The 12,763-nt window shown below is 37.3% G+C and overlaps 1 protein-coding gene across 2 annotated transcripts in view; it reads left to right on the top strand.

Moving 5' to 3' along the window:
* The window catches only part of LOC150091448 (dnaJ homolog subfamily C member 8), a 270,274-nt gene that overhangs the window by 245,426 nt on the left and 12,085 nt on the right, over positions 1–12,763 (top strand). For both annotated transcript variants that reach the window (XM_090383974.1, XM_090383983.1), the window contains exon 8: positions 8,448–8,523. In XM_090383974.1, coding sequence (XP_090240100.1) covers positions 8,448–8,523 — 76 coding nt within the window. The remainder of the gene's footprint in view (positions 1–8,447; positions 8,524–12,763) is intronic.

Raw genomic sequence — 12,763 nt, 5'->3', positions numbered from 1 at the left:
ACAGTCTTTTAAAATGCTGTTGTTGTTTGGTTTTTAGGAGCATTAGCAACTAAGGCCATATTGCTCCCGGAATATGCGGTGGTCATTGCCTGACCTTTCCGCATCCTCCGTATTTGGTGGTGACGGGCTCGAACCCCGGTCTAATCAAGAAGCGTGTGCTACGCACTGCTGCTCCTTCCCACCTGGCTACGGAGGCGCCTTTTTAAAATGCACTGTTTGCTTGATGTTTCCGGAGAAGTCGGGTACGGGACATGATACTGCCAAGGGGGGTGTCTTTGTGTGTGCACGATGTAAGGAGTGCAAGGAAATAAGGCGACAACTCAGCATTGTTATGGGCCTTTATGAGAGCTTGAAGGACAGGGTGGATGCCCTCGAAGGAAAAAAATTGAGGGCACATCAACGCCAGAGCTTGCACTTGGTCATCAGGCAACACAGAGGCAGCCCCCTAGGCAGAATGCGCTGGTCCCACAGGAACTAGTAGTTGTTGGTGACTCTATTGTCAGGGAAGCAGGGAACATGCTTTGTAAAAAGGATAGGTGGAATAGGACCAGGGTATGTCTGCCAGGGGCAAAGGTTGATGACGTTGTAGAGCGGATATCATCTTTTAAGGGCACAAAAGGTGATACAGTTGTACACGTTGGCACTAATGATATTAAGAGTAGGAGACCGGCGGAATTACTTAGCAAGTACAGGTCACTGTTGAAAAAAAGCCGTGAATTAGGGTTGAATTTGAAAGTGTCTGCAATTCTGCCCAGACACGATAGGAGGGAGTATATGATGAGAGCCTTGTCGATCAATTCGGTTCAAGGGGTAGAATTTTTTTCAGCCTGGACTGTACTTGTTAACAGGAGAGATTGCTTCTACAGGGATGGGATACACATAAATAGAAAGGGTGCAAGAATTTTTGCTGATGCTGTCGAGGCAGAGTTAGGTAGGTCGGAAAACTGCTAGTTGGGGGGGGATACAAGGACTAATAGATTAACAGTAGCCACTGGCAGAGGCGAAAGTGATTCTTGCACTGCTTCTATTGAAATGAGCAGAAGCCTGAAAAACAAGATGCAGGATATTTCAGAGACTTCTGGGAGTCATTGCGGTACAAGTAAACACATGGGTTGTGTTAGGGTAGCCAAGAATAGAAACAGGTGCATGTATACCTGCGTGTACACCAATGCTAGGAGTTTGGTAAATAAATTTGATGAATTTGAGGTATTGCTCAAAACATCAAAGGCAGATATTGTTGGGATATCAAAGACGTGGTGTCACACAGATATAAGGAAGGCGGAACTGGAATTTGGGGAATACAATGTGTATAGAAAGGATAGACAGGACAGGAGGGGTTATGCTATTAGTTAAGAAACACATAAAGTCCAAGGAAGTGAAGCCAGTCGACATCGATGGACAGGGCAGTGTCGAGTCAGTTTGGTGTGACATAAGCATAGGGAAATCAAAATTGAGAGTAGGAGTGTGCTATAGGCCTAATGACTCTGATGAGTATAATAAGATATTGTACAGGGAAATAGAGTGGGCCAGTAAATCAGAGAGTCTTATAATGGGGGATTTTAATTTCCCAGATATTGACTGGAATTTGTGGGTTGGTCACTCGCACACTAGCAAGGCTTTTGTGGATTTATTGGATGATTGTTTTCTACATCAGCATGTTCGTGAGGCAACAAGAGGGAGCAATACTCTTGATCTGATTATCAGTAGTGATTCTTCATGCATTAAGAATCTGCAGATAAATGAACCACTAGGTGGCAGTGATCACAGTGTGTTGAAGTGGGATTTACTCAAGGAGGTAACTACCATCAGAGGTAAAGGGAAGGGTTTTTGTTTTCGTAAAGGCAACTATGATGGTCTGAGACAGTATTTAAATTCTATACAGTGGGACCAACTGATGATGTTACCAACAGCAAACTCAAAATGGGAAGCATTCACGGAACTAATCTTGGAGGCTACCAGGCTTTACATACTAACTAAGAAATATTGTTCAAGGTTTAGGCCTAAATGGTTGTCAGATGAACTAATGAGACATGTGGCAGAGAAGAAAAATGCATGGGATACATACAAATTAATGGGTGACATGGAAGCCTATGATAGATATAAGTTGGTCTGTAACCAAGTCACAAAGGAGATTAGGCAGGCAAAGGCAGACTACGAAAAATCCTTGGCAAAGGATGCAAAGAAAAACAGAAAAGAGTTCTTTACATATTTAAACTCAAGAAGGAAAGGGATGAATCAGATTGGTCCACTGGATATTGATGGTTCAACAGTTGAGGATCCTGCTCAGGTGGCTAACAATCTAAACGAGTATTTTGCATCTACATTCACGCATGAGAAGTTATTCAGGAAGGAGAATGATGTAGGTAAAGTAAACATTTGCAGTGAGCTGGATGATTTTGTAATAACTGAGAGGAAAGTGGAGGAGAGATTGTTGAGGATAAACCTAAAAAAGGCACCTGGGGTGGATGGGATCTATCCAGTTATATTAAAGGAGGCAGCAAAGGAAGTAAGCAAACCCCTAGCCATAATTATGAGAGCTTCTTTGGACTCAGGGGAGGTACCCATAGACTGGAGATGTGCAAATGTAACTGCAATTCACAAAGGAGGATCAAAGGCTGACACAAGTAATTATAGACCTGTTAGTTTAACTTCTGTTCCAGGTAAATTAATGGAGGCACTGGTTAAAGAAGCACTGCAGGATCATCTAGACAAGAATTCAGTTATAGCTCAGACGCAGCATGGTTTTGTTACGGGCAGGGTTTGCCTGACCAATTTGATTGGATACTGTGATGTAGTCACAAAAGAACTGGATGCAGGGAATAACTTTGATATTATATATTTGGATCTTAGAAAGGCTTTTGATACTGTTGCACATGGAAGACTGCTGCACAAATTGGAGCAGTGTGGCATTGGAGGCAAATTGCTGCTATGGATAAGGGGATGGTTGAGTGGCAGAAGACAGAGAGTGGTAATCAATGGACACTGCTCAACGTGGACTAATGTTATTAGTGGAGTTCCTCAGGGTTCAGTGTTGGGTCCGTTGTTGTTTTCGGTGTTTATGAATGATATGGATGATGGGATATCAAGTTTATTGTCCAAGTTTGCAGATGATACAAAGGTTGGCAGGGTTATTAAGGACACCACTGACGCTATGCTGCTGCAACAGGATATGGAAAGGTTGAACAGATGGGCTGAGAGGTGGCAAATGAAGTTTAACATTGACAAATGTAAAGTACTACATATGGGAAACAGTAACCCCAGAGCAACGTATCAACTCTGCGGTACTACACTGACAGTGGTGGAGAATGAAAAGGACCTGGGGGTAATTGTGCAGGCAGATATGAAGTTCTCGAGCAGTGCAGACGAGCTGCAAGAGTAGCTCATGGTGTCTTGTCAATGATATACAGGAATTTTTCTAGCAGGGATAAGGAGGTGATTATTCCCTTGTATAAGGCAATGGTCAGGCCACATCTTGAGTACCGTATACAGGTCTGGAGGCCTCATTTCAAGAAGGATGTAGAGCTGCTGGAACAGGTACAGAGAAGGGCAACAAGGTTAGTGAATGGAACACAGGGTTGCTCTTATGAAGAAAGGCTTAAGTTTTGCAAATTACAGAGTCTGGAGACTAGGCACCGGCGAGGTGATCTGATAGAGGTGTATAAGGCTTTGAATGGTTTGAGCATGCTCAATGCCAATGGGATTCTTCATCTTGCTCAGAATAATCAGCTCAGAGGGCATAAATTCAAATTGAGGAAGGACAGATGTCGGATAGATGTGCAGAAATTTGCCTTTGGCCAGCGGGTGGTTGGTTGGTGGAACCGACTTCCATCACTTGTTGTTGAAGTTGATAGCCTAAACAAATTTAAGGCTCAACTGGACAGGTATTTCAAGCGAACGGAGGGGTGAAATGGGAATGGTGTGTTTTGTTTTGTTTTTTTTTGGTTGATGCTGAATAAGCTTGCTTTCTTGCATCATATGCCTCTACTAATGCTAATTGCACAACAAGTGTATGGAGAGAATTGTCTGTCTCGTGCACATGTTCAAGTGGCATAAACATTTCACCCATGAAAGGGAATCACTGGAAGACAATGAACATCTGGGTCCAGCAAAAATGGTTTTGATAATAGTTATTATATGTCAAATAACTTTGACATATAATAACCCAGGATTTGAAAAAAAAACAAAGGTCTGTGCACAGTTTGTTCCAATTTATTAACACAATGACAGGCATAAGTTGAACACTGCAGAGAACTCATTGAGGCTGCTGAAAGCAAACCCAACTTCTTGAATTCAATCATTACCGGTGATGAAACATGGTGTTTTCATACAACCCCCACCATGCTATTACTTTCTACAATAGCAAGGGAATTGTTCACAAAGAGTTCATGCCCAATGGCCAAAGTGTTATTGTTGCTTGCTATCTGGATGTTTTTAAACATCTGTTGTAAAGAATCCATCGTGTGCAACCTCAGTATGGAGAAGACGGCAACTGGCTCCTCTTGCATGGCAAAGCACCAAGCTACAAAGCTCATTGTTCTGGAGTAAGTATGTGCAGTGTCACACCCGCTGTATTCAGACTTAGCCCCAATGCAACTTGTTCTCGAAGTTCGTGGCACTACTAAAAGGCTGTTATTTTGATGACGTTGTCACAATTCAAAGAGCTGTGATGATAACATTGAACAGTATACCAGTCACAGCTTCCCACCAGTTCCAGTCATTTCATGATCATTGCATGTGGGAGACAGTTACTTTGAATAAACCAAGGTCACTCTCGTTTTCTAATTACCACACTGTGTAGGTTGTCCTTATCATCTTATTAATTTGTGTACTGAAAAGGGGATTACATGCCTTCTTGTGAAAGGAGTTGATATTTGATGGGAATTTATTTCTATCTAGAAAGAAGTGCTAAAAGAAAAGATAGATTTAAACAATTTTGACTGATATATGCTGGCTGTCTTCGGTTAAAATGTGTAACTAGACTGGTAGAATAGTGGCAAGCTTTGACAAAGAAGAGATTAGAAGTGGTGAGAAAAGCCATACAAGCACTTTTTTGGAGTTACCAAATTGAACAAGCCCAACATGCAATTACTAGTGAGTGACACTGACTCTTATCCAAATCCAGAAGGTTTGAAAGAAGACAAATTGATGAGCTCAAAAAAAAAAACAAAAATTTTTAAGAATTGCAGACCTCTGGTGAGAGCAATGATAACCAATCAAGCAAGCTGATAATTATAGTAATGTTATCCTCACTCATGCATTAAGTTTGCTTACATGCCTCTCTTCTGGCTTGAAATAAATCAGTTTACTTGTTTCTTTTAAATGTTACATGCTAACATATGAAAATCCAAAACATAGCTATTCTGCCCAATATATCATCTGTATACTTAAGATTATTATACCAGCAGTTTTTAAATTTTCCACTTCCATTTTGGAAGTTGATTATTGTAATTAACCAGAAGGATGATTCTGACCTAGTCATAGATGTTTCTATGACAAGGTCATGGAGAGTCAAAAATAAGAGAAGCTTCTGTTCTTTTGCTCAGTGAGGAAGTACTATATTGCTGCATGTAACCACAGTGCACAAGTTCCTATTGAAAAATTATTTTCTTAAAAATGCTGAGGTAGCCAAAATTTCATCAATTGCCAGTGCATCATTTTCAAATTTGAATTTTTTTGTGAACAAGTTTCTGATACTTCTTAGCACAGTTAAAGATTAAAAAAAAAAAAAAAGATGAAGCAATAAGTATTTTTTAGCATCATTTCCTATAGTCTGGTGAAGCTTTGGAAATGCTCTTAACAGCCAAGTCTAGGCAGCAGAGCCATTTTCATGAACAAAATTCTGTCTCAACATTTCTGAAGAATACATGTTCTTCAACATCATCTTTCTTGAAGCATGATTGCTTCAAGTTGCTATCCAACAAAAATCTACAGAGAGAAAAATCTTAGTTAAGCTAATACTTTAAAGCATGCTTACTGTTAAACCATCCTATATTTATATTTCAGTGTAAAATGTGTATTTTGTCAGTGAAGTTTGATTTCTGGTGCAGTTTAAAATTACAAAAACCTGCTTTTTCCAAAAAATCTCATGTTTTAAATTACAACTTTTGTGAAATTAAAATATTGTCATACCAAACTGAAGAAATAGCTGAAAGCTGAAACCAATAGTGCTGATGGGGTACTAACTGCCACCTTGCTACGAGCAGAAATTAGAATAAAAATTAAAAATTGTCCCTCCCCTTTCTCTTTATGATTATATTCTTTAATAGGATTACCTGTATTCTAATTTAGTTTGTTAATTTATTTTCATTTATTTTCACATAATCAATCTAATTTTTGTAATTAATTTGCAGTTTTGCTTCTTAATTCCGGTTATTAGATGTAATGTTACATATTTGCATTTTGCTGTGGCTTGTCATTTGGATAGTTGGCATCTAGTTTGTATTTTGTCTTTTAGTTTGCTTCATAGGTACCAGAATAACTGTATTTAAGTTGTGTTTTCTGTTGTCTTGATTGCTTGCATCAGAGCATCTGTAGTTCTTTTGCTGACAGAAATGCAAATGTTTGGAAAATTCCGAAAAGGCTAAGGTAAAGAAAGCCAGCATGAGAACGACGAGAAGTGTCAGATAACTTACGCAAAAAATTAGTTTCCCGACATGGCACTCTAGTGCTGCTTGCTTGGTAAACAGATGGTAGGTGTTATCAGTCTGGAGCAGAAATCAAGAATATATTGATTGACAGGTAGGCGTGGCAAACGATGAAATGATTGGTGGTGGGCGCAACAGACGACAAGCTACAGGGCATATTATTGAACAAGAAAATAAAAATACAGTCATAAAAAAAATTATTTTTTTATGACTGTGATTCTAAAGAAAAAATGTTAGGTTACCCCCTCCACTTCAGGAGGGGTTCAAGCTCCCATGGGATTCAAGTCAAGGTAACCTGACCTTTTTTCACCATTACAAAATAATGGTGAAAAAAGGTTAGGGCAAGTTATCATTAGTGCTACTAAAGTAATACTAAACCGATGTTATCGTGTGTTGTGTTCGCACACCAATCAGCACATCGTTTGCCACGCCTACTTATCAATCAATATATTGTTCTTGACTTTTCTCCAGACCGATAACACCTACTGTCTGTTTACCGAGTGAGCAGCACTAGAGTGCCATATCGGGAAAATAATTTTCCGCATAAGCTATCCGACGTTTCTCGTGTAGGTTTCTGCTTATTTATGAATTTTTATTTTTATTTTTGCCCTTTTGCAATTGTTTCTTTAACATAGCATAATAGTGTTTAAATTCCACAAAAATCATTATTTGATCACACCACATTTTATCTTCAACTTTTAATCTCTTTTCCTCCCATTTTTTTGTCTATTTTGGCCCAGAAATCTTTTGCTTTTTTTTTCTGCTTACAAGATCACCAGCTTTTTGAATGTCAAAAGTTGGCAGTTCAGGAGAGAGTTTACCGTATTATTAAATACTTAGTCCTTCTATTTGGTTGGCTTAACTTTTATCACTGCAGCAAGTGAAGCCCTTGGTCTCCATTACTACCTAGTGAATTGCATCATGCAGAGACATAAAATGTGAATATTTTTAGGTAAAGTTTCAGAATGCTGCTAAAGTTTAGGGGTTGTGTTTTTTTATTTATTTATTTATTTTACTATAAAGGAGTGAGGTATGTTAGGCTTAGAGAGCGAGTTGCTATATTTTCATGAATTTGAGACGTTGGATTGAGCAGTGTGCATGTATTATTTTGAGCAAATGAAGTCCAACAACAGTCTGTTAGCTCAGACTTTTATTGACCTTGTTGCTAATATCACTTTGTTTCTGGAAATACATGAGCTTCATCAATACATGGTGCCATGGGTTATAGTAAAGTTGACAGGTTGAGACTGTTTTGATGAAGTAGGCCTTAATTATCCAACCTATTTGACCAGATAGTTGTAATTTGATCATCTTCATTTTTACGTCCATTTAAAAACTTCATGCTCTGATGGATCCATTTATGTAGTATGTTTTGCCATTCACATATCCAGGTCTGTCATCTACTGTAATTTAAATTATCGATTATTCTCTAATAAAACAGATCTTGTGGTACACTTAATCTTTAGGATCCTGGTGGAAAATCCAAGTCAGAAGAGCAGATCTTATTCCTCTATTGCTAATTACAGTAATTTAAGATATGCTCTGTTCTTTCCTCCCAGGTGCCTTTATATATTTAAGCTCAACTTAATGCTCCTTTAAAGTGAGAAGAAATGAAATAGTTACTGTATCACAAGATTTTGCAATGTCAACTCCTACATGATTTCTCCACCAACTTAATTTCTAACTTTGTGTTCAGCCAGCTTAACAAGGAAAGAAACTCTTTGTTCTTTAAAATTTCTTTTCAGTGAATCTAAAGTTATTAATAGTAACCTTTCATTATCAAACATACTGGTTTATTTACAGAAAAAGGAAAAGGGAGAAAGAAATAGAAGAAGAAGAAAGAAAGAAAGTTGAACAAGAGTGGCAAAAAAATTATGAAGTAAGCATTTATTCCAAAACTGGTTTTAAAAAAAAGAAGTCACTAAAAATTTGAATATCCAATATCTGAGAGATTCTCTTTCATTCCTATCATCCATTTTAACAATACCTGTATGGTACCAAATATTAACACATTATTAAATAAGAACATTAGAATATTTAATATATTCTGTCCACCTTATAAAAACTTCAGACTATCTGCAACCCATATGCAAATGGGACTTTATTAAACTTCACTGGAATCTAACACCACTTACTATTTGGTTAAAATGTTTTTTCCCTTGCTCTTAATTTTGCAAATTTATCAGTTATGCTGTCATAATTTATAGAGTTCATTATCTCAGACTCGATAAATAATAATGATAAATCAGACATTTTTTCCTGAATTAAATTATTTCGTAAATAGTTATTTTTATTTTTTTTTTATTCTTTTTAGTGCTGAAAAAGTCCATTCACCACTTGCGTTTATCACAGACATTATGAGAAATATTTTCAGAATTGTTTCAACATTCAGAAACATTGATCTAAGTCCATCATTAATAATATTATACTCATATTTGAAACATTTTCTTCTTTGGCATAGTTTAAAAATTGTGCTATTTCTGATTTGTATTGTTCAATATCAATGTTATTTTTATAAACATCCGTTAATGTGTCATTACACAAATCAAACTTGGTTTCCTTACCATAGGGAGGAAAATTAGTTTGATTTCCTCCATGTCATTTATAAAAGCACTAAACATATTGAATATCTCTGTGTATACACAGAGATATTCAATATGTGATTGATGATTTAATTCAGCAATAAGCTTATCACAAATAACATTAGCAGTGTTAACAATGAATGTTCTGCCAGTTTCTTATTTTGGTCGTACATAATTTTACTTTTCTTTATTTGATTTCATTCATCTCTATATTCAGTCTCATCTTTTAATAATTTAGCTTCATTTTCAGTTGTTTCAAAACTATTTGTAGCATCTAAAATAAATTCTTTCAATGATTTTAAAAGATTCACACGTTTAAGTAAATTTATTTTTGGGTCCGGAAAGGATTTGTTAATAGCATTTAGTCTCGCTAGCACTTAATTTCAAATTGTTGTTAAATAGAGTTGTTTTGTATTTGCCGAAATGGTTGTCTGATTTTGTAGGCTCACTAGCAAAATGGCTTTTTGTGTTCAGATGTTGAAATATTAATAAGAGCTTCTTTAATTTTTTTTATATCCTCTTTTCAGTGCTCATACAGCATCCATTCTGGCTGACTATCACATGTCACTGATTTGTTTTAATGTAAATGAATTTACCAGTAAACAATTTTTTAATATATTCAGTCGTCTCGTTGACAAATAAAAAAATATATATACAAATTTCGAACAAAATCAAAATAATGTAATGCAACTGTATATAAAATGCTGTGGGACTGTGTTGCTGTATTCTAGCTTGTAAACCAGAATATTTCCCAGCCATATTGGCAGCATTATCGTAACTTTGCCCTGAGTGCCTCCGTGGGCAGGAGCAGCAGTGCATAGCACACGCTTCTTGATTAGACCGGGGTTCGAGCCCATGACCACCAAATATGGAGGATGTGGAAAGGTCAGGGAATGACCACTGCATATCCCCGGAGCAATATGGCCTTAGTTGCTAATGCTCCTAAAAAAACCAAAATAACAATAACTTTGCCCATTGCATTTTTCGATATCAATAGATAACTCAAATAACTTGTCTAAAATGATTTTTTTCAAGATATTCTGCATTGTGATATTCCATTGGAAGAAAACCTAAGAATCTTTCTTTAATTTTACCATCTTTTGAAACATATCTGATTATTAGCACTAATTGATCAATGTGACTCATGTCGGGCTTAGAGTCGATAACCATTGAATAGCATATAGCTTGTTTTACTTCAGATATTAAAGTTTCTTTTGTCTTATTTGCCATTAAATACCAACCCACTGATGATACCTCATAATGCATCATACACATTCTGACTACTGCAACCAATGCCATACCCAAAATCCATACTTTCCATTTTAACCATGCTAACTACTAATGGAATGATGCATGCTGATTTGCCAAAAAGAGAAAAAGTGGGAATAGAACCTATTTTGTAAGTATCCAAACAACTGAGAACCTTATAAATTTCAAAAAAAAAAAAAAAAAAAAACTTAAAGCAAATGCACGGTTTGTAAGGAAAAAAGCTAAAAAAGATAAAGCAAAGGCTCGGTTTGTAAGAAAAAAGGATTCGGTTTGCCTATACTATAAAAAATAATACCAAAAACAGAATAATTTGGAACAAAATAAAAAATAAATAAATAAAAAAAACTGAATTGCAAATTTCCGCCAGCATCCTTTCCCATATTGTAATGTTATGAGTAAGATTTGTCATCACCAGTAGAAATAGCCAATGCTCTAGCAAGAAAATTTTACAAAAATCGTAGATTTATCTGCATATGAACCATCTTTTTAGCAGCATAAAATAAAGGCTGAGCAATGCAAATTAAATTTCAGCACAAGACTATCACTTCCATGTAATCGGTCCTTTACAATGTGGGAGCTACAGGATGCTCTAAACAAATCAACAAATTGGGCATCTGGTCCTGATGGATATTACTACCTCACATTTCAACATATAGACAAAAAGGCATTAAACTCTCTATTGCATTTTCTGATTTGGATTTTCTCCGAAAGCTAGGATAGTAGAAAAGCTAGAAAAGCCAGGTTTAGGAAAAGCTAGCTTTTCCTGAACCTGGAAAAGATCAGATGAATCCATGCAACAGACTTGAAGGGTACCTGGAATCGCACTTAATCTTCAGTTAGTCAATATTAATGATTGGTGCTCTGCAAAAACCAATCCACATTAGACCTTATGGTGAAAGCTTGAGTGTAACACATGGATCACCTTTATCCGAAAAGTACACCTTGTCATCATATGAAATGGACATCGAAGAGCATTTGATACCATAGCACCACCTGGTGCTATGGCATTCTTCAAGATCTGTATGCTAAGGACTTTGGGGGTCGGCTCCTGATGATCATAGAGCATTTCCTTAAAAAAAAGAACTTTCCAAGTGAGTTGTCACAATGCTGTTTTGCAATCTGGTGTTCAAAGAGGTGTACCACATGTATTGATGCTCAGCTCTCCACTCTTTGCTCTTAGAATAAACAATTTGGTGTGGAACGTTCCAGTTGACATAGACATCTGTCTTTATGCCGCCAACCATGTAATATCTTGCCATTCCCAGAATATATATTCCATTGAAAGACAACTGCAGCTCACAATAAACAAAATAGTGTCATGGACTTCGAGTAATAGTTATCATCTATCAGCTTCAAAAGCTACATCCAGAACCTGACCAATACCACTTACCAACAATATCCAATTCTTAGACATACAGGTGCCTCCGTAGCCAGGTGGGCAGGAGCGGCAGTGCGTAGCACACTCTTCTTGATTAGACTGGGTTCGAGCCCATGGTCGACCAGGCTAGCCGGGTGGGTAAAGTGCCTGCCTAGCAACCCAAAGGTCATGGGTTCGAATCCCACCTCGGGCTTGGATCAAAGTACTGCAAAAACCTTGGGAGGTGCATTATGGCCACAAAAGCCGATGCACCAACAACTACCAAATAAAAATAATAAAATCGAGCCCGTGATTCACCAAATACAGAGGATGTGGAAAGGTTAGGGAATGACCATCGCATATCCCCGGAGCAATATGGTCTTAGTTGCTAATGCTCCTAAAACACCAAATAACAACAACAACAACAACAACTTAGACATACATTTGACCCAAAACTGACATTCCAGAAAATGACATTATTACAACCATGAATTCTCTGTATGAAAAAAACTGAGCATACTTAACATCATCTTGTCCATGACATGAGGAGCTGATTTCTGATAGACGATAACCATAACTGCGGGAAAAACTCTGTTAGCATGTCTTAACACAGTACAACATAGTGTGCTCAGGATTGCTCTTTGGGCATTCAGGACATTGCCAGTTCAAAGACTATATATAGAAGCCAATGAACCCTCACCTTTGGAGAAAGATGCCGCTTTCTCCTCCTATCTGAAAATGTCTCATCCTATCTGGTTATACCGCTATAATCCTCAGTGGGTAAACTTTTTTTAGAAATAAATCCTATGAAAACAAACCTACAGGAATCTTGCCTATAAGAGCTAATTCAGCAGTGGAATATGCATCTGACTAATGCTCATCAAGACAAAGAAACTGTACAACCCTCCATG

Source organism: Mastigoproctus giganteus, chromosome 1, assembly GCF_048544385.1.
Source record: "Mastigoproctus giganteus isolate SK-2022 chromosome 1, ASM4854438v1, whole genome shotgun sequence".
Classification (NCBI taxonomy): domain Eukaryota; kingdom Metazoa; phylum Arthropoda; class Arachnida; order Uropygi; family Thelyphonidae; genus Mastigoproctus; species Mastigoproctus giganteus.
Note: the sequence above shows the minus strand (reverse complement) of the source record. Positions and strands in the feature narration are given on the sequence as shown.